The sequence below is a fragment of the Nomascus leucogenys genome, chromosome 22a (genome assembly GCF_006542625.1).
Source record: "Nomascus leucogenys isolate Asia chromosome 22a, Asia_NLE_v1, whole genome shotgun sequence".
NCBI lineage: Eukaryota > Metazoa > Chordata > Mammalia > Primates > Hylobatidae > Nomascus > Nomascus leucogenys.
Genome location: NC_044402.1, coordinates 120126297 through 120146243, shown reverse-complemented (window position 1 = coordinate 120146243; position 19947 = coordinate 120126297). Strand labels below are relative to the sequence as shown.

At 57.9% G+C, this 19947-nt stretch overlaps 1 protein-coding gene across 8 annotated transcripts in view; it reads right to left on the bottom strand.

Annotated features, from left to right (window-relative positions):
• Window positions 1-19947, bottom strand: part of SPEG (striated muscle enriched protein kinase) — a 51769-nt gene that overhangs the window by 3437 nt on the left and 28385 nt on the right. For 4 of the 8 annotated variants that reach the window (XM_030802466.1, XM_030802462.1, XM_030802464.1 and 1 more), the window contains 23 exons: window positions 18472-18591; window positions 18128-18232; window positions 17363-17569; window positions 16837-16960; window positions 16562-16737; window positions 13489-13601; window positions 13005-13173; window positions 12665-12761; window positions 12345-12545; window positions 11252-11309; window positions 10591-10668; window positions 10312-10490; window positions 9771-9797; window positions 9016-9168; window positions 8788-8830; window positions 7298-7366; window positions 5084-7058; window positions 4681-4812; window positions 1869-1985; window positions 1515-1682; window positions 1280-1402; window positions 959-1126; window positions 241-844 (listed from right to left, as the gene is read on the bottom strand). In XM_030802466.1, the coding sequence (XP_030658326.1) occupies window positions 241-844; window positions 959-1126; window positions 1280-1402; window positions 1515-1682; window positions 1869-1985; window positions 4681-4812; window positions 5084-7058; window positions 7298-7366; window positions 8788-8830; window positions 9016-9168; window positions 9771-9797; window positions 10312-10490; window positions 10591-10668; window positions 11252-11309; window positions 12345-12545; window positions 12665-12761; window positions 13005-13173; window positions 13489-13601; window positions 16562-16737; window positions 16837-16960; window positions 17363-17569; window positions 18128-18232; window positions 18472-18591 (5206 nt within the window). Of the gene's footprint in view, window positions 1-240; window positions 845-958; window positions 1127-1279; window positions 1403-1514; window positions 1683-1868; window positions 1986-4680; window positions 4813-5083; window positions 7059-7297; window positions 7367-8787; window positions 8831-9015; window positions 9169-9770; window positions 9798-10311; window positions 10491-10590; window positions 10669-11251; window positions 11310-12344; window positions 12546-12664; window positions 12762-13004; window positions 13174-13488; window positions 13602-16561; window positions 16738-16836; window positions 16961-17362; window positions 17570-18127; window positions 18233-18471; window positions 18592-19947 lie in introns of those variants that run through there. The other 4 variants (XM_030802463.1, XM_030802467.1, XR_004027737.1 and 1 more) reach the window with 4 other exon arrangements.

Genomic DNA, 19947 nt, shown 5'->3' with positions numbered 1-19947 from the left:
TGTGAAATGGGTGATGCTAATAGCGCAGTGTCTCTCAGAGTTGTGAAGATTTGATGAGATCATATGGCTAAAGCACGCAGTGCAGTGTCTGGCATATTTAAACTCAATCATTCTAATAACCCAGGTCTCAGCACCTCCCCCAACCCCAGCCAGGACAGTCTGGTCTTCTCTCCGAAGCCATGTGCTACAGACATTTGGCCCACTCCCCTCTGTCCTCTTCCCTTCCCCAGCCCTGCTTGCCTGGCTTTCTCCTCCAAGAAGGTGTAGGGTTTCTGAGGGGGGCCCTGTCGAAGAGTGGTACCCTCAGGCCTGGGAGAGCTTCGGGGACTGCTCCCAGGGGAACTGACCACCTCCTTGGCCGGGCTGAGGCTCCGCACAGTCACCTTGGTAGGCTCAGGAGGGGGCTCAGGGGCTGGGGGCTCAGGGGCTGGTGGTGCAGACACAAAGGAAGTCACCACATACACAGGAGTAGAGGAAGACACTGGTTTAACCCCTTGAGGAGTGGAGGCTGGGGTTGGGGTCCCAGTATCAAGGACGAAAGACCTGGGCTCACTTGGGGTGACGTGGGTACTGGGTAGGGTGGGCTCTGTTGGCCGGGCAGCCTGCAGGCCCCTGTGTCTTCGTGGAGGGGTTTGGGGTGGTGGACCCACAGCCTTGAGTGAGGACAAGGCCTGGCTGGGGGACGTGGGGGGAGATGAGGGGCTGACAGTGACTGACGGGGGTGTGGGGGCAGCAGGAGCTAGGGGTGGGGCCAGTGAGGTAGGAGAGTCAGGAGGCGGGGCCCTGGCTGGCCCTGAGGTGACAGGGGCTTCTTGGTGGGTAGCAGATGGCACAGCTGAAGAATCTAAGAGAGAGAGAAAATCATTACCGTGGTGCCTTGGGGCAAGGCCATGGTGCTCCACAAGAACCCTAGGCTCAGGGCCCCCTTCCTCCTCCCACCCCACACTATTGCACTGACCTTGAGTACCCCTGACAAAGACCTTCTCAGAAGGGTTGCTGAAGGGCCCCTGCCCGGCACGGTTGGCACAGGCCACACGGAACCTCACAGTCACGCCAACTGGCAGGTGGGTCACGTTGTAGTAACAGTCGGGGATGCCTGAGCTCACAGGGTGCCACACAGACTCCCCTATAGGCAGTATGAGGGAGGGGCTGAGGTCACAGAAGGGGTAGCCCCAGCTCCCACAGTGCTATCTGTGGAGCCTGGGAGGGCACTGGCCTTACCAGACTCCTCTCCCCTCCCCCTGCCGCTCCCCGCACCCTCCAGCTGCCCCATCCTCACCATCCACTCGCCGCTCCAGCGTATACGTGCAAGGTGCCCGGCTGTCTCCTGGCTTCCACAGCACCAGCGCCGTGTCCTGGTAGGTCTGGGGTACCTCTGGAGGAGCTAGCTTTCCTGGGACTCCTGGCAAGAGAAAGAAGAGTCCCAGTGAGCCCCTACTCCCTAGCTAAGAGCCCCTCAAGCCCTGTCCCGCCATCCCCATCACTACCCCCCTGGGGCCCTGCCCCAGGCTCACGGGCCACAGCCACGGTACAGGAGCTGGTGATGCTGCCCAGGACGTTGGTGGCCGAGCACTCATAGAGCCCGGCATGCCACTTGCCCGCCCGGGGGATGCTGAGCAGCTGCCGCCCATCTTTGCAGGACACGATGATCACTGAGGGCTCTGACCTCAAGGACTTCTTGTCTGGGGACAGGGAGGAGCAGGAGGAGCTGCTGAGTGAGGTAGCACATATCCAGGCCCCCTCACTCACTCCCCATTCCAGCATCCCCCCAACTGTGCTCAGTCCCCACCCCAGCCTAGCCCCTCCCATCCCCTGGGCTCGGGGCCACTTGCTGGCCTCCCTCTCTGTGGGAGGCAGAGTCTCCTTACCTTTCATCCAGGAGATGTGCGGTGCAGGGCAGGCCGCTGGCAGGCAGAGCAGGGTGGCTGCCTCCCCCTCCAGCAGCACCTGGTCCTTGAGTTTGATGTGGAAGACTGGGGGGAAGTCTGGAGGAAAAGCAGAGACGGCCATCTGTCTGTAGGGACCCTGGCCCACTTACCGCTGAGGGAGGAGTGGAGAAGGCCTGCAAACAGCCATCAGGAAGCAGCGTGAAACTTTGTCTCTTCCCAGGCGGATGTGGAAAGTGGAACCCCACGCCGTGCCTTCGATAGTTTTCTTTGGGGCAAGCATCACTTTCCCCAGGCCCTCACTGTGTGCACAACTGCCTTTTCCTTGCACTGACTATTGACGATGCTACTTATGTCATGGGTTTGTAAATCACTTAGAGCAGGGCCTGGCACTAAGTAGGTGGTCTATAAGCATTTGTTAAATAAAATAAAAGCAAACAAATACTGAAAAACTATAATGGTTAAGATCCTGCAAGACCCACCCTCTCTGGGGCACCATAGGGCAAGTGAGAAGAGAATTGAGATGAGTTAGTGACCCGAGCTGAGATGGGACCAAATGAAGAATGTTCTATCAGAATGTGCAGTCTCAAAAGAGCTGCAGTCTAGGAAAACTGTGGGCAGACCCTGGAAGCGTGTCGGCCTCCTGGCCCCTCTTCCCACCTGCCATCCGGGGACAGGGTCGTAGGTCTTCTGTATACTACTTCAGGTCAATTAAGTGGTGAGAGCTTTTGAAGGGGCAAGAGACAGTATCTGCCTGACCTTGGGCAAGTCATTTACTCTCTCAGAAGCTCCATTTCTAATCTGTAAATCAAGGAAAATAATACCGCGCCCACAGGATTCTTGCTGTGACGATTACGAGGCATGTAAAGTGTCTGCCATAGAGTAACTGATCATAAATACTAACTTTTCTTGTTGTTATCATTATCTCTATAATATGGCCAGCAGAGAAGCCTGGAGCAGACCCCCAGAGAAAGGCTGTTTCAGCAAAGCAGAGAAGCTGCCTTCACAGCTAGCTGGTGGCTGTGCACACACAGGGCTAGGGATGCGACCAGTTTTCCTTCCTCCAATGTAGCCAGCCTGTGCCTCCTTAGTGCCCTGAGGATTTGAGTGCATGATCCCTGGGAATGTCCCTTTAGAAGAATCCCAGTTCGGCCATGGGGGTGGTGGGTGAAGGGTGGGGATAGGGGAGGACTTGGAGGTGGATTTTATTCACCTGGGCAGAGAAAGCTGAGGAGCCTTGGGAGCCCCAGCTGCTGCCTGTCTGAAGAATTGTGGGGGACTGGGAGTGGGGATGAGCCAGGCAGGAAAGGAGTACTCAGCAGGTGTGGTGATCAGGATGGCAGTGTGCCCCCTTCCCGCTGTACCCCACTGCTCCCCAAGGAGGGGTCCCACACTGAGGCTCCAACAAGGCAATGTGAACACAGTTTCTCAATGGCTGCCTCCAGGCCAAGTGAGGGTACTGGGTAGCACGGAGAGAGAGAGAGAGGCCACCTCTCTCAGAGGTGAAAGTGATCCGGGCCCAGCCCTGCCAGCCCCGCCAGCCCCACCCCCATTCCTAGGGGCCAGCCCTGGTTGTTAAAGTGGACTGGGACAGCCTTGTTTCTGCAGGCAACAGGGAGAGGATGAGGTAAGGGGACACTGCCTAGGCAGGAAATCAGCTGCATAAGCAAAACTGGGCCGGGAGGGAGGCCCCAGGTGGAAAGGGATCAGCTGTCCCCAGGCCTCTCTGCTGGCTGATCGCTTTCTTTCCCCCTCATTCTCCACCCTCCCCTCCCCACCAGCAGCCCTTCCCTCCTTCCTTTTCTCTCAGTGCAGCCCCCTTTGCCCTGGCCAAGGCTGGACACAATCCCTATAAGCCCAGCTGAGGCAAGACTCGACAACCACTCTATTCTGAGTTTTACCAGGAAATGGGGGAAGAACAGGACTGGTGGCCTGGCTTCATGGACTCGCTCCTTTCCTGCATGCTGGCCTGGAAACCCCAACCTCCCGAAGCCTTTGCTTGTCATCCTTGAGTAATGCCCCTTTATCGGGGGGATGGGGTAACGCCACGTGGGGAATGCCTCCCTATCTGGAGCTCCAGGACACTCGGGCAGAGAAACAGAAGAGGGCAAAGAGCTAGCAAAGAGCTAGCAAAGAGCGCGGAAGGCTGCTTTTCTGTGCAGAAGGGTCAGGGAGGAGCAGTCAGGTGTTCGGAGCTGCAGAGCAATGGAGACTTAGGGGGCACAATCCAGGTCGTGGTCCTCTAGGCTGGAGAGAAATTGAGTGTCTTTGGGTACACACCCAAGCACACACACATCTAAAGGGGGACTGTGGGAGCAGGAGGGCCCTATATCTTGAGCTCCTTGAAAAGTACAGCCAGTTACAGAAACATTCTAGGGTCTCCCAGGAGAGAGGAGGCCAGCCCCAGACAGACATAAGTATGGTGTCCTGAAGCTGTTTCAGGAACCTGGCTGCAGAAGGTCACACAGTCCAACTTTAGCTGCTCCACTTACTAGCCCTGCGACTTGGACTGATCCTTAGCATCACTAAGCCCGTTTCCTCACCTGTACAATAGAGACAATGATACTAACATTTCCCAAACAATGCTGCAGGATTGAATGAGGCAGTGCTTGTAAAGTGTTTAATAGAACAGTCAGCTTATCTAATGAATGGCAGCTACTGCTATTGTTATAGTTGTCTGAGCAGACCCCTTCCACTAGGCTTGTCAAGGTGGCCCACCTCTCACCAGCCATGACTGCTCCCTGATGGGGGTACGGGAGTGCAGGAGGGTCCTCACCCAGCAGGCCTCTATTACCTGACTCACTGCGCACGTACTGGTGACCCAACGCCTCCTGGACGCTGGCAGAGAGGTTTGGTGGCGATAACCCCTTGTCCTTCCGCGGCCGAGAGAAACCCCAGCGGAGCTGGCTTCGGCTTTCCCCTGGGGCTGTGAAGACCCAGGCCCGTGAGTATTTGCTGTCAGTACCAGCAAGTTCCCACCTTTCTGCAGCCCTCAGCCCAGAGAACCAGAAGGATCACCTAGCCCACCCAGCCCTGCTGCCATTCCTGCTTTCCTCCCCTCCAGCTCTGTTGATTCCACCCTCGGGGCCTCAGCCTGCCCCTGGTGGGTGTCCCCAGCCCTCTGCTCTTCCCACAGCCTCTCTCCAGCGCACCCCACCCTCCTCGGCACCTGCTGCCCTACCCCTGCCCCTCCTCACCTGAGGAACCCGACGTGGCGCTGGCCTCGGAGCCCAGGGACTCGGCGGAAGGCGTTGTGGCGCTGGCCTGGGCGGCCAACTGGTTGTGCGGAAGGCCAAGGCGCCGCAGACTCTCGCCCTCGGACGTGGCCCTGAGAAGCCGTCCGAACAGCGGCGTGCTGCGGCCCGACGCGCCCCCCGAGTCCTCGCTGCTGCCGCTGCGCTGCAATCGGCTCGACAGCCGTTCCAGGGTGGAGCTCAGCCGCCTGCGCATCGCCAGCACCGGGGAGCCCCGCGCCGAGCTCCCGCCCTCCGAGCTCTCTCCGTCCCCGCCGCGGGCCTCCCAGGCCGGGTGGCGCTGCGCGGGAGGGGTCCGCCGCAGCCGCTGGGACAGTGACAGCGAGAGGCGGCGGACGAGGCCCGGCTCCCCGACCGCCCTGAGGTCCTGCACCGAACGCGAGCGCTCAGGCCGTCGCACCAGCTCCAGCGGGGTCCCCGCCGGGCTGGGCCGGTATATGCCATCCTCCTCCTCGGCTCCGCGAAAGGGGCCGCGCTCCTCCGAGCGCGAGCGGCTCAGCAGCCGCAGCCCCAGCGACAGGGGCGACTCGCGGCTGCGCTTGAACTTGGCCTCGAACACGGCCTCCGACTCCAGGTTTTCGATGCTGCTGCTGAGACTGCTGCCTGGCCTGGGGGGCACCGTGGGAACTCGGGTTTTCTCGGCTAGCACCGGAGGACCCCCGGCTGAGGGCACACGCTTCTCGGGGGCTCCCGGAGGTGGGGAGGCCACCCTGGCAAAGACAGCAGCGTGGGGCTTGGGCTCTGAAGGCGGCGCGGCAGGGCCTTGCGGGGGGCCCTGGGCGTGGCCTGACAGCTGGAGGGACTGAATGATCTGGGCATAGGGTGTGAGGGGCAGCGCTAGGGTTTTTAGGGCCTCGGCGGGGGGTGCAGGCTTGGAGGCTTGGACTGGTTCTGGCCTGGGCTCTGGGGCCTTGTCTTGGTCAGGCTGGGGTGCGGGTGGCTGCGGAGCATCACTAGGTGTGGTGGCAGAAGGTTCTGCAGACTTAGGGGCACTGGGTTTGGGGCCGCTGGGTCGTGCAGGGCTGGATGGCTGGGCCTCGCTGAGGGCAGACAGGGAAGGAGACTCCTGTAGCCTACGGGCCCCAAGCCTGGCCACGGGGATCTCGAGGGGCGCCCCCGCTCGGCGGTGCCGGCCCCGGGGCTCCGCCTCACCCTGGGAGAAGCTGCTGCTCTTTTGCAGGCCCCGGTTCTCGAGTGGGGGCTGGTGGTGGGGCGCTGCCTCGCTGGAGGCAGCTCGTGCCATCCGGGGGTCCCGAGCACGGCCCCCCAGGCTCTCCAGCAGGGGACCCCTGAGGCCGCTGACCTTGCCCTCCTCGGGGCCTGCCCGCAGCAGCCGCTGGCGCAGGGCCTGCAGCCTCTGGGCATACTCGCCCTCACCCAGGCCTCCCCGGGCCAGGCGGGTGGCTCCCGGGCTGGGGCTCCGGCGCTGCGGCAGCTCCACAGACGCCGCCTTGTGCAGGCCCCGGCCCGGCTCCCGCGGCCCGGCCCGGGGCAGGGCGCTCTCAGCCGAGCTGCCCCTGCGGAGCTCTCCCCGCCTGGGGCTAGCCCCAGCTGCGGGCTCCTGGCCTGGAGAGGGGAGGGCCTCCGGGCTGGGAGCCTCCTGGTCCTGAGAGGGAGCCCTTCCCTGCTCCTGCCAGTCCATGGGAGTGGCAGCCCCAGTCTCTGGGGTCCCCAGGGCCTCATCCTCAGTGGGAATGTCCGTGAGGGACACCCGCGAGCCGGAGAACTCGGGCTGCAGTGGGCGGGGCACTGAGGGCAGCTCTTCCAGCTCTTCCTCTTCAGAATCCGAGGAGGATGAGAGCCCCCCACTGGGGGGTGGCCTTCTGGGCATGGTCACCCACACCCGCTCTGGGGGGGCCCTCAGCAGCTCGGGGATGGGGCGCAGCACCAGGTGGCATTTGTAGCTGATCTGGGAGCGCTGGAGACAGGGTACTGGAGTCAGACCTGAGGGACCCCTGGGGCAGGATTGTCCCCCCCAGGCCCACCTCAGCCCTGGGGGAGAGGCCTGAGCATGCACAGGGTCAGGGAACAGGCAGGAAGCTGGGCATGGGGCCAGTGAAAGCGAGAAGACAGGAGCAGGAGATGAAGGCCCACAGGAGGGGGAAGGCAGTGCTAGAGAGAAGGTGGAAAGCACAGAGGCTGGCCTGCCACACTCACCTGCCACCTCCGCCGGGAGAGGAATAGCTTCAGGTGATCTGTGCTCACCTCCGCGCCCTTTGCCTGAGTCTGCAAACCCAGGAAAGAGGGCTTGAGGAAAAGCTGTCAACCTAGACCCTCCAGGTTTGGCAACTGAGAGACAAAGTCCGTGGGGCAGGGTGGCAGGAGAGAGTGGATCGAGCAGCACTGAGTCTGGGCTCCTGGGGGTCCCCTTCCCCTTGGGTCTGTCAGGACAATGCCTACAGCCAAGGTGCACACCTAAGGACAAATCCCCTGAACCCCCCAGGGGAGAGGCAGGAAGCTGGTGGCTCCCAGAGGGAGGCTTCTGAGCTTCCACCCAGGCTCATGGCCCTGTCCTGGTAAACCAGCTGCCCTGGGAGGCCTGTGCTCTTAGGCCCCTTACCTGGGCCCCGGCTCCCCAGCTCCCCTCTGTCTCTATGTAGGGCCAACACCCCAGACATCTGGAGCCTTGGTGGTCCAGACCAAAATGGATGCTTCCCTCAGCTACCCACCCAGGCTCTCTCTTCTGGAGCTCATTTCCAGTCTGAGAAAGAAGGCTCTTTTTTTTTTTTTTTTTTTTTTTTTTTTGAGACAGAGTCTCACTGTCGCCCAGGCTGGAGTGCAGTGGCACGATCTCGGCTCACTGCAGGCTCCGCCCCCTGGGGTTCACGCCATTCTCCTGCCTCAGCCTCCCGAGTAGCTGGGACTACAGGCGCCCGCCACCTCGCCCGGCTAATTTTTTGTATTTTTAGTAGAGACGGGGTTTCGCCGTGTTAGCCAGGATGGTCTCGATCTCCTGACCTCGTGATCCGCCCGCCTCAGCCTCCCAAAGTGCTGGGATTACAGGCGTGAGCCACCGCGCCCGGCCGAAAGAAGGCTCTTAATTCAACTCCTGATACCAGAATGACCTCAGCCTTCAAGTGACCTGGCACAACCCTCCATGAACAGTTTATTCAGACGCTCTTTCCAGACTCATTTGCTGAACCCCCCCCTCCCAAATCCCCAAGACCCCATCAATGCCTGGCACTGTGCCCTGAGGCACTGGGGTTTGAAGATGAATGAGTGAGAACCGAGAACCTGCCCACATGAAGCTCATAACCAAGGGGCTGAGCTTGCCTGGTCACCTCCAACGCTATTGTATGGGACCAGTGCAGGACAGACATGGACAGACAGAAATCAGGAAGACCAGCGTCTGGTCTCAAGCATGGGGGAGAACTCCACTGAGGACGCCCAGGATGGAGACGTTCAGATGTATGCCCTGGAGTCCAGTATATATACCCCCAACTCCATCACTGATTTGAGCCTGTTTCCTTGTCAACAAAATGGGACTAATGCCTTCCTTTGCAAAGCTATTGTGAGGCTAATAGGTCATATGTACATACAATGCCTAACGTGGTTACTGCACACAGTAGGTACTCAATAAATAGAGCTGTTAGTAACATTCTCTCTCCCTCCACCTTTTATGCCACCACTTTGCAGACTAGACTCACTTTGAACCAAGGATGTTCTAGGGTCTCCTCTGCGGTAGGTCTCCTGTGAATGAATGAGGATTAAGAAGGGATTTATCATACAGCCATCAGTGAGTCAATAACTGTTTGAGCAAACAGGGCTCCTAAGGAGTTGGGGGCTTGCATGTTGAGGGGCAGGAGTTGGGGAGTAGCAGGCAGGTGGTATGAGGGTGACCCTGCAGGTTGGGGCTCCCAGGGCCTTGTACTCACAGCTGGTCCTGCACCAACACTTTGATGAGGAAGCCCCGGGCCTCCCTGCTCAGGCTCAGGAATGTGGTCTCCTCGAAGGCCACGTTGTAGTTTCGGATGTTCATCAATGTTGTCCGGTCATTTTCCCCAACAAACGGGGAGATTCCTGTTAGACTGCAGGGGTGAAGAGGGCTGTCATGAGGGGCAGGCAGGGACAAAGAGGAATGCCAGTGGGGGCACAGGGCTGGAGACAGATGGAGGCTCTGGGGTTGTGAGAATGACAAAGGCTGGGCAAATCTGGGTAAGAGGTGAGGCTGCAGACTCTCTCCTGCCCTGTCCCCTCCCCAGCCCCCTGATGGGCAGGGAAGTGGTGCTGCCTTGGGGCCTAGTGGCCTGTGCTTTAGAGGACCTGTTCCATCCCTCCTCCAGTGTGGCCTCTCCATGAGTGAAGAGTTGGTGCCAACGGGATGTGCCCATCCTGAGCTCCACTCCCTTCTAGTCCAAGTTTTGGACACTCAGAGCCAAAGAGTTCCCTGCCTCCATGGCCCTAAGCCTGCGCTGGGCTCTCTCCATCTAGGGTGCTCACCTCTTACGGAGGGGTGTGGGGACAAGCAGAGTGTGGGCATGCAGACAGGGGTGTCCACCTTCATGCACATGAGGCTCCTTGCGGTGCAAGGAGTGGGGGGTGCGGAAGAGAAGTGGGTGGGCTGCAGCCCTGCAAAGGTTAGGGGTGGACCTCCCAGGAGACTGCTGGGACACTGCAGAGGGGTCCTTACCAGAGGAAGGCAACAACGCCCACGGGCCTGTAGGGAAAGGACAGTGATGGGTAAGAGGACCACCCCCCCTCCAACTGGAAGGGAGCAGTTCTTTGCTACTGCTGACCTGAATGAGCTGTTACCTCCCTGGGAACACTGCCATGGACAACGGGCACAGGAGTGGCTTCAGGGAGGACCCTGAACCCAGATCCAGATATGCCTGGAGAAGTCCAGGGTCATGGCAGGACTGGCCCAGGAAGCCCAGGAAACCAATGGGACCATGTCTGCCTCACTGGAGGAGGCATGCTGGCTGCTGAGGGGAAGGCCCAGCTTCCAGGGCAGACAAGGAGTCAAGGACTAACAAGGCTGAGGCCTTGAGAGAATGGGGCAGCCCTGACTCACAAGGGGCAAGGAGTAACACGGGCAGGAGACCCTGCAAATGCCTCCAGCCCACCGTCAGAAGGAATCCAGGCTTGGTAAATCTCCCTGCCAGTGAGCGCGTCCCCAGCACAGCCCCAAGGGCAGCTGCCCTGGTCCACCCAGCCTAGCATGCCAGCCTTACCAGATGTCAGTGACTCCAGACACGGGGCTCTGATTGACAATTTCGGGTGCTACAAACTCAGGTGTGCCATACTGGCAGTACTGGGGCTCTCCTGGAGTCAGCTCCTGGGCATTCCCAAAGTCACAGATCCGCACCTGCTCTTCGCCCACGGCACCATCCCACACCAGCAGGTTCTCAGGCTGGAAGACACAAGGCGAGGTGTGCGGGCCGAATGAACAAGGAAGGACGCTCCACTCCTGGCTCCCACAGGGGTTGTCTGCTCTCCAGTCCCCACCTCACCTTGACATCGAGGTGCAGAACGTGGCTCTGGTGCAAGTAGTGTATTCCCTCTAGCACCTGCCGCATATAGCCCCGGATCTGTGGAAATAGGGGGCCCAGAGTCTGTGGGGGTAGGGTGGTGTATGTCTGAACACCTCCAGGGCGGCAAGCAGTCAGGCTGTGCCTGTGGGGTAGCCTTCAGATGGCTCATGGAAGGGGCTGAAACACAGGTTTGGGGTTGCAAAGATCCAAGGCTACCATATGCACCGGAGGGTACAGCACAATTATAGGGAGGAGCCATTGCATGGTAATAAGTAAAATTGTGCAGTGCGCAACATGTACAGCCTGACGTGGCCGGGCTGCAGTGAGATCAATAAAATCTAGGTGGGGCTCCTTCCAGGAGAAATGTTTGGGGGATGTTTATGTGATGAAGAGTGGGAAACAACAGTTAGGAGCTGGGGTGGGTTTGCTGAGATTTAGAGAGAACAGCGCAAGTCCCAGATAGACGGGGGTCTGGTATCATTGGGTGGGGACTCTGCTGCCTGCCTAACAGTGCTCTCCACCTCCACCCCTGGCTTCCTGTGGGCACAGATGGCACACTCAGGACCCATTTGTTGGTTCTCAAAGCTCAGGTGGGTGAAGGCTGGTGCCCAACCTGGCCCCTGCCACCCACTGCCCTCACCTCAGACTCACACACGGTGGGTTTCCTGGCCATTCGCTCCAGCAGCTCCTCTGTGCAGCTACATCCCAGATCAAGGAGAACAGTGCCCAGTGCCAACTGCCCGGCCCAGCCCAGAGCTCAGGGCAGGTCCCAGCTCAGCATGGGGTTCTCCTTCCCCTTACAGAAGACTTGATACTAGTCAGAGACTGTCTCTCCCCTCCTCCACGTGTACCCCCTCCCCACCTCTTGTCCTCTGAGGGCACAGGTGGGTCATCCCTGCTTGAACTCCCACTTTCTGTGGGATCTCATACAAGTCACTTCACCTCTCTGAGCCTAGGTTCTCCCAGGAGTAACATAGGAATAACATTTCCTCTCCTGCCCACCCTGTAAAGCATTTATAGGGATCAAATTACAGCAGAATTTTGTTGACTGTGGATGGCACTTCTTGACTCTATTTGAGAATGACCTAGAAGGTCCATGACATGGAATAATTTGTCATTTTGCTGAGGTTTGAATTCAAACAGTGCAGGCAGGAGGCTCATGTGCAGGTTACAGTCACCCTGCTACTGGGGTGATGAGCCAATCACCCAGCATCCTTACCTCAATGTGCCTTTGCTTAACCACAGCCTTCATGAAAGGGTAAAATCTGTTCCTTATGAAAACAACCTCCAAATAAAGCCAAGTATTGATCTGAAATGGGGTCACTACAAATATGCAGATGCACTGTACTGCATTTCATGATGAAAAGCATAGGCCATTTGCTGGCTCTGTGACCTCAGGCAAGTAATTTAACCTCTCCATGCCTGTCTCTTCACCTGTAAAATGGGGATAATACAAGTTAATAATAAAATTCCAGGACATAGGAATATATGAGGATTAAATAGGTTAATATTTGTAAAACTCTTAGAACACTGCCAGGCACACATTAAGTGCTATGCAAATTTAAGCTAACAATGGGCTAAAACTGTTGGTTTTCATAGAAGTCTCCAGATGTATCCCTCCCAATTGTGAATGGGACTACTTTGTAAACTGTAAAACATGTTGCCTATTGGATGTTACAAGGACCAGTCATTTAGGCATGGATCCCCCTAGCCCTTAGCCTGTCCCAGGATACAGCTCGGTGACAATGACCAGTCCCCGGCGCCTCTCGAAGGCCTCATGGAAGTAGAGAACACAGTCATGCTGGAGCCTGGCCAGCAGCCGAGCCTCCCGACGCGCTGATGCCTTTGGCTTGGCCTGGCTGGGGATGAACTTGGCCGCAAACTCCAGGCCGGAGCTACGCTCCACTACGCGCCGCAAGTAGGAGAAAGCACCCCTGGTTGACACAGGGAGGGGGTCAGAGATCAGCCATCACTGTGGCCCTCTCCACCCCTCCCAGCCCTCAGACTCAGCAGCCTCTCTCGGCCCCCACTGGCTTCCCTCCTAGCCCCACACCTGCCGATCTCCTGGTGGATGTCATAAAAGTCGCTGAGTCTCCTTCCTCGATGGTCCTCATCCTCCCCGATCCCCTCGACTTCCATAGCTGTCTGAGCTGGGGCAGAGATGTCATGGTGTTAGGCGGGAGGGGAAGAAAGCCAGCAGGCCAGAGACTGGGACAGGTGGACAGAGGAAGGAGAGAGAAGAGGTGCAAGAATGTGGGGGGCTCAAGGCGGGGTGCTGGGCTGGGGGTGTGGTGGCTCGAGTCCAGGGCTGGCTGCTTCCTGGGCAGAGCATGGGGGGTCACATCAGATTCCAGGGGGTGGGCGCTTTACCTTTCTCCGGAACTCCTGCCCACCTGAATGCACAGCCAACTCTGCTTTGCAGGAGACCTCGCCCGCCAGGTTCCGGGCGGTGCAGGTGTAGACACCTCCATCCTGGGCCCCCGTGCTGAGCACCACCAGGGAGCACTCATTCTCCTCGTACACGAAGCTCACATGGCTGCTCTCGGTCAGCAGCACCTCGTCCTGCAGAGTTGGGTCTCACCTTCAGCCTGGGCCTGGCCTCACCTCTACCTTGGGGCCAGGAGCCGCTGTACCAGGCCCCGCCCTCATCTCCTACTCTGGGCAGCGCATCTCTCGCCAGGGGCCAGAATCAGCTCCTCCCTTATCTCCCACAGAAAGCCCTGCACCCCTCAGCTAGTCAGTCTCCTGCATCCCCTTTCCTCCTCCTAACCACGCCTCTGCCCGGGCTCCGCCCTCCTAAGGCCTCCCAGGACTCTCCCATGCCCCCAGGGAGCCCCCTCCTCCCTCCCCCAGGCTCAGCCAGCAGCACACTCTGACCTTGTACCACATGATGTCCGGCAGTGGTTTTCCCTCGACCACCACGGCAAAGCGAGCAGTTTCCCCAGCCCCCACCTCCACGTCCTCCATGATGGACTCAAACCGAGGGGCCTCTGAAACACATGGGGATAGGGATAGGAAGAGAGGGGCAAAGGGTTGGCTTTACCCTGCCTCCTCAGCCCCTCCCCAGATCCCCCATCAGCGACTGGCTCAATCAGAACGCTAGACCCCTGCCTCCCTGCAAGCCACCACTCCCCATCCCCCACCAACTGGGACAACAGAGTTCCCCGCCTGGACCAAGCTCCGCCCCGCCCCGTAAATCCAAACGTGATGTTCTCCAAATCTCAGGAAACCTGGCACAAGGTGCAGGCTTGCTTTGTTTGACCTTCTGTATTCATTTGGCAGCTTTGAAATTAGGAGATTTTCAAAAGAAATCTGGATTTTCTGCCTCTCTTGAAAAATCAGGACTGGCCATCCTGAGTCGTTCCCCTCGCTGCATGAATCAGCAGGCGAGGAGTGGCTCAATGCTGCCCCCTGTGGGTGGCCGCCCTTCTTCACAGGGCCACCCGCTGGCTTCTGACTACCTGAACTTGGCCCCTGCAGGTGGCTCAGCCTGTGACCCTGAATTAAGCTCATGGATGGCATTGCCTCTATCTTGAAGTTTTTTCACTGAATCTTTGAAAAACGTTTAGAGGGGCTTCTATTAATAGCATCTGGGAGATGGCAAGATGAACAAACAAGTAACCCCCAAATACTAACCAAACCATCTAGAAATGGAATCTCAGTATCTCCCACATGTGGTTGTGATTTCATTCTCCATACATATCACGTGGTCATATGATTTCCTGGTAAAGCAGCTTCTAATTCTCATGATGGAATTAAATACATATTGCAATGTGCTTTGCAAAGGAGCCTGTGACTTCCAGGTGTCCCCCCCAGCCCCCACCCCCCACCCCAGCGTGTTTGAGCATCTCAGCTTGAGGAGAAGTAGGATGAGTCAGGCACTTGGGAAGGCAGGGCGGTCGGGTGTGGACCCCCACCCTTCACAGGCACACAGACAACGGGGGAGGCCATCCTGGGGGTGGGGAAGACACTGCAGTGAGGTTGACGTGGAGGAAGGGGGGCCACCACTCCACTTGCCCTGTCTGGGTGTGGTGGGGTGGGGTCTAGTGGAATAGGAGTGTCAGTGCAAGACCCAGCCCCGTCTGAGCCCTGGCTGGCTGGGCTCAAATGGGGCTCCATCGGTCACTGCTCCAGCTAGGCTGTGCTGCAGGGCTCTCAGGGCCAGGGGCTCCCCAAACTTCAGGGCTCCACCTATATCTGGGAAGAAAGTGAGTCCTGAAGATGAATTGTCAAGAAGTAAAGTGGAGACTGAGTGGAGAATGCTAGGGACAGGGCAGGCAAGGAAGGAGACACTTAAAAGAGTGCCCAGCACCCCCACCATCTTCACAGCAGGGCCAGAAGAGTTCCCTGTCTCTTTGTTACACACCCTATTGCCACTGATCTTCCACTTCACAGATGCCTCCCCTCCCCTCTAGGAATCCTGTCCCCCATGGGCTGGGAGGTGGTGGGGGCAGTCTGTGAAGGTCAAAGCACCGGAAAGTTTCAAGTGAGCTTCAATGGTTTTTTGAAAGCACCAGAAAATGTCCATTTACCTATGATAAGATTGCCTGTGCTAAGTAAAATGTCACTTTCTTTGCTTTTGGTTGGCATTGTATTTACTCAGCAGGTAACCCTGTTTAGCCCATGTTGATCAGGAGTTCCGAGTGGCGATTACATATGTCTAGAGTTAATTAACAAATTAGAAAACCAGTTACTACCTAATGCATTAGGTAGTAACTAGTTTGAGAGACTACATCTTTAAAGGAGAAATTATAAAAAGAATCCTAAGGCCCGGCGCGGTGGCTCACACCTATAATCTCAGCCCTTTTGGAAGCCGAGGTGGATGGATTACTTGAGGCCAGGAGTTCCAGACCAGCCTCGCCAACATAGCAAAACCCCATCTCTACTAAAAATACAAAAAATTAGCTGGGCATGGTTGTGCACACCTGTAGTCCCAGCTACTTGGCAGCCTGAGGCACAAGAATCACTCGAACCTGGGAGGTGGAGGTTGCAGTGAGCCGAGATGGTGTGGGTGACAGAGTGAGACGACTGTCTCAAAAAAAAAAAAAAAAAAAAGAATCCTTGCTGCAAACATTGGGAGGCTCTGTCAAACAGGCTTGTGCCAAAGGGCGGCCAGGATTCTCAGGGCTGGCAGTCCAGTGATAAGATATGCTCATGAGTTTCTTTAAAAACCAACTTGGTCTTCCCATGTTTGTTATATCTGAGATACTGTTTCCTATTATGTTTAACACAGGAGCTAGGAGTCAGGCAGCCACACTTGAACCCAAATCCTGTACTTATTAGGTTCTGTGAACTTGGGCCAGTTCCTCTTAGCCTCAGCCTCAGTTTCCTCATCTGTAAAATGGGGATAATAACCAACCCCATCTCACAAGGCTGATGTAAACATTAAATAAGGCAATACACGTAAAGTGCTTAGTGCTTAGTACTGAGACTGGCACACACTAGGCTCAATACATCTTTTTTTTTTTTTTTTTGAGACAGAGTTTTGCTCTTGTTGCCCAGGCTGGAGTGCAATGGAGCGATCTCGGCTCACTGCAACCTCTGCTTCCCAGGTTCAAGTGATTCTCCTGCCTCAGCCTCCCAAGTAGCTGGGACTACAGGTGCCTGCCACCATGCCCAGCTAATTTTTGTATTTTTAGTAGAGACGGGGTTTCACCATGTTGGCGAGGCTGGTCACGAACTGCTGACCTCAGGTAATCCACCCGTGTTGGCCTCCCAAAGTGCTGAGATTACAGGTGTGAGCCACTGCGTCTGGCCAATAAATCTCATTAGTATGATTGTTGTCATTATTACTAGTATGGTATTTGTATAGCCATGACATGGACAGGCCTGACCAGAGGACATGGGTTTGGATCTGCAGCAGTGTCAGGTGGGTTGTGTACCTGGCGGGTGTGAAGAGAGAGCTTTGGGCCTTGGAGGGAGGCTAAGAAGAAGGCCCGCTGTCACCCACCTGCCAGCTCCAATGTGACTGAGCAGGTCTGCGTGCCGTGACGGTTTCGCGCGGTGCAGGTGAGGGCCCCCATGTCCCGGCGGCTCACCCGGCAGATCCGAAGACAGTACTGGTCATCATCTGGCTGACTCAGCTCGTACACACCTGCCCGTGCCTCTAGGAGGGCCCCTCGGCAGCTGGGGACACATGACAGGGAGGTCACCCAGATCTTGCCCCAGGGCATTCTGGCCAGGCTGGGCCAGACCTGGGCTGCCACATGTGGGAAAGGGGCCCACCTCCTCCAGACGACCTGGGCCTCCACATGGTTGAATGTGACGGTGACGCTGGCAGGCTGTCCCTCCACCACATACACGATGTCCGGTTTGTCCAGCACGGCAGGGGCCTCCTCCAGGGGTGGGCCTGGGAGGACAGCGCAGGCTCTGTGCTGGGCTTGACGCCAGGTCCTCAGCACCTGCCACTCCTTTAACACCCCTCATCAACACTTGAGTTCCATTTTTACAGATGGGGAAGCTGAAGCTCAGAGAGGTTTAGCAATTTGTCCAGGGAACACAGCCAGGGAGTGGCAAAGCTGGGCTTGTGGGGTTGGACCCCAGCAGGCCGATCCCAAAGCCTGAGCTTCAGCCACTGTGCCCTGCTGCTTTCAGGAGGGAGAAGGAAATGTACAGATGGGCCAAGGTCCCCCCCGGCCAGGCTGCTCCTGCCAGTTACCATGTCCAGGCCAGCCCTTGAGCCTCCACCACAGGGTCCCATTCCCCATCCCAGCAGCTCCCACCCCCACCTGACAGGAGCACCCAGGCTCACCGTGCTCCAGCAGCTGCACAGGCTCAGAAGGGGGCGAGGGCTTGCTGCTGCTCTTGACAGTGGTGCTGAGGACCCGGAAGATGTGCTGGACCCCCTTACGCAGCCCCGTGGCCGCCCACCCTGGCTCCCGTAGGCCTGTGACCAGTGCCGTCCACTGGTCCGAGCCCAGCACCTGGTGCTGCACTGTGTACGTCAGGGAGTCCGGGTCTGGCGGGAGAGGAGCTACTAGAGCCTGCTGTTGCAGGTGCAGCAACCCCTCCCCATCCAGCTGGCCCAGGACCCTGGAACTCATCATTAGTCTGCTCTGAGGACGTTCCTCAGTCTCTACTGTTGCTTCCTGCCTGTCCCCCCCATCTGCTCTTGCCCAGCCACTTCCCTGGGAGGTTTAGAGCCAACAAGGTACCAGTACAGGCACAGATGGGGCAGGAATTGAACTTGATTCCTTGATACCTGAGGTTGGGAAACTGAGGCGGAGTGGGAGGAGGTCCTGGACAAGAGGAGGACAGAGCATTTGCAAGTCCCGACCCAGGCACCCACTCTGAGGATGGGAAGGGAATGTGGCGGTGCCCCGTGCCTCCTCTCCTGACCCAGAGCAAGAGCCCCATGCAACGTGGAGAGAAGACGGGCAAAGCTGTTCCCGCCAGCATTCCATCAGCTCCTGCCCCTGCCCATCTGCTTCTGGGGCCTGGCCCCCAGGGTGACCTGCCTGAGCCTGCCGTGTCCACACCCTTTCCCCACCCACCACCCTGTGCAGCGCTGACCCACCGATGGCCATGTCCAGACTCCTGGGGGGGTTCCATGTGAGTGTGACCATCCTCCCCGTCACAGCCACCACCTGCGGGGCACCATCTGGAGGGCCTGGGACCACATCTGAAAGCCACAGGTCAAATGTCTGCTGGGTCCAAGGGCCCAACAGCCCCACAAGATCACTGAGCCTCAGGGCAGGAGGCTAGGGCCCGGGGGCTCAGCCACAGGGGCAGGGGCAAGGCAGGAGGGTCCCCAGGGGATGGAGGGGAAGGGAGCTGGGTGGAGGCCCCTTTCCCTGAGCCCCCATGTAGTGCCAGAGGCCAGGATGTGCGTGCAGCTGACCACGAGGGTGCCTGCCTCACCTGTGACATACAGGTGGGCATAGCAGGCAGCTTTGCCCAGCTTGTTGGCAATGACGCTCTTGTAGACACCGGCGTGCTGAGGCCCCACGGCAGGGAACACCAAGCGATGGACATCCCTGTCTGGTGGGGGAGGGACAGTGACACTGGGCCTGAGCCCGGAGGATACCTTGAGGGGTAGGCCCATGCCATCCCGGGCCTGTTCCCTCACCCCCATCCACTGCAGGGAGGAGGCGAGTGGGGAAGGATGGGGCAAGGATGGGGCAGGCAGCAGGAAGTGCATCCACAGTGCAGCAAACTCTGGGTCCGGGCCCGGGCTGGCTTCCAAGTATACATCTGCCCTGGCCCCTCTGGTCTGTCCCTCCAGTGTGTCAGGCCAGGCAACTTATCATCTTCTCTTCCTCCTACACTGGGCCACCCTCTGGGGTCCCTGCCTCTGTTGACTGGCCCCTCGTCTCCCCACCTCTGCATGGTCACAACCTCTATGTCAAAACTCGAACAAAGCTTTGTTCCCAAGGCCCCTCCCCTAAGCCCTTCTTCTCCATCCCCAAGGCCACTGCCATTCTGTCTCCAGCACAGCTTCAGGGAAGCCCTCCAGGAGGACAGCAAAGCCCTCAACCCAAACTCCCTGCCAGCCACGTCTCTGCTGCTCCTCTGCATCTTGATGCTGGCAAACTATCAGGCCCCTGAACGAGCCACTGAGTTCCATCTCCAGGTCATTGCTCACAACATTCCTCCCTTGTGGAATGCTCTCCTCTTACCTAAGGCTTCCTTGTCCTTCAAGACATAGTTTAAGTGGGTACAGCCCATGAAGCCCCCCTGCCCCTGGCCCGCTCTCTACCCCTCATCCTCTGACTCCTCCCAGGACCCCAACCCTCTCGCCAGCACATTGATGGGCACTGGCCCACCCTGCCTTTCATGGGCAGGGGCTCTTCCTCTTGCATCAGTCATAGCTCCTGACCTGGCCTGCAAGCTCCTTAAAGAGAGGGCTGACGTTGTCAGATCTGCTTGTCCCACCAGACCCAGAACCTCACACACAGTAAGTGCCAAATACATTCTATGATATATTACAAGAATTGCCTGCTCTGTGCCCAGCCTATACCAGGTACCTGACATGCTTTCCCCCCCGCGAATCCTCGCAACAACCCTAAAAAATTATCCCCATTTTACCAATGAGGTCAGAGATATTGACTTGTTCAAGGTCACACGGCTAATAAATGATAGCTTGACCTTGGTACCATGTGATTCCAAAGCTCTTTCCCTACTCCCTGCTCCCTGGATGATAAGGAGGCTGTCTCTGGCGAGGACACAGAGAAGAGGCCTGCACTGTCCTCCTTCATGTCAGGGCTGTCCCCAGACATCCCTCCCTTCTCTTTGCAGTTATCTCCGCATAGAACAGTCACCCATTCATTTATCTCTGCTGACACTATTTATAAGAGAAGAGAAGCCAAGGGCTGCCAGTGACCCCAGATACAGGCA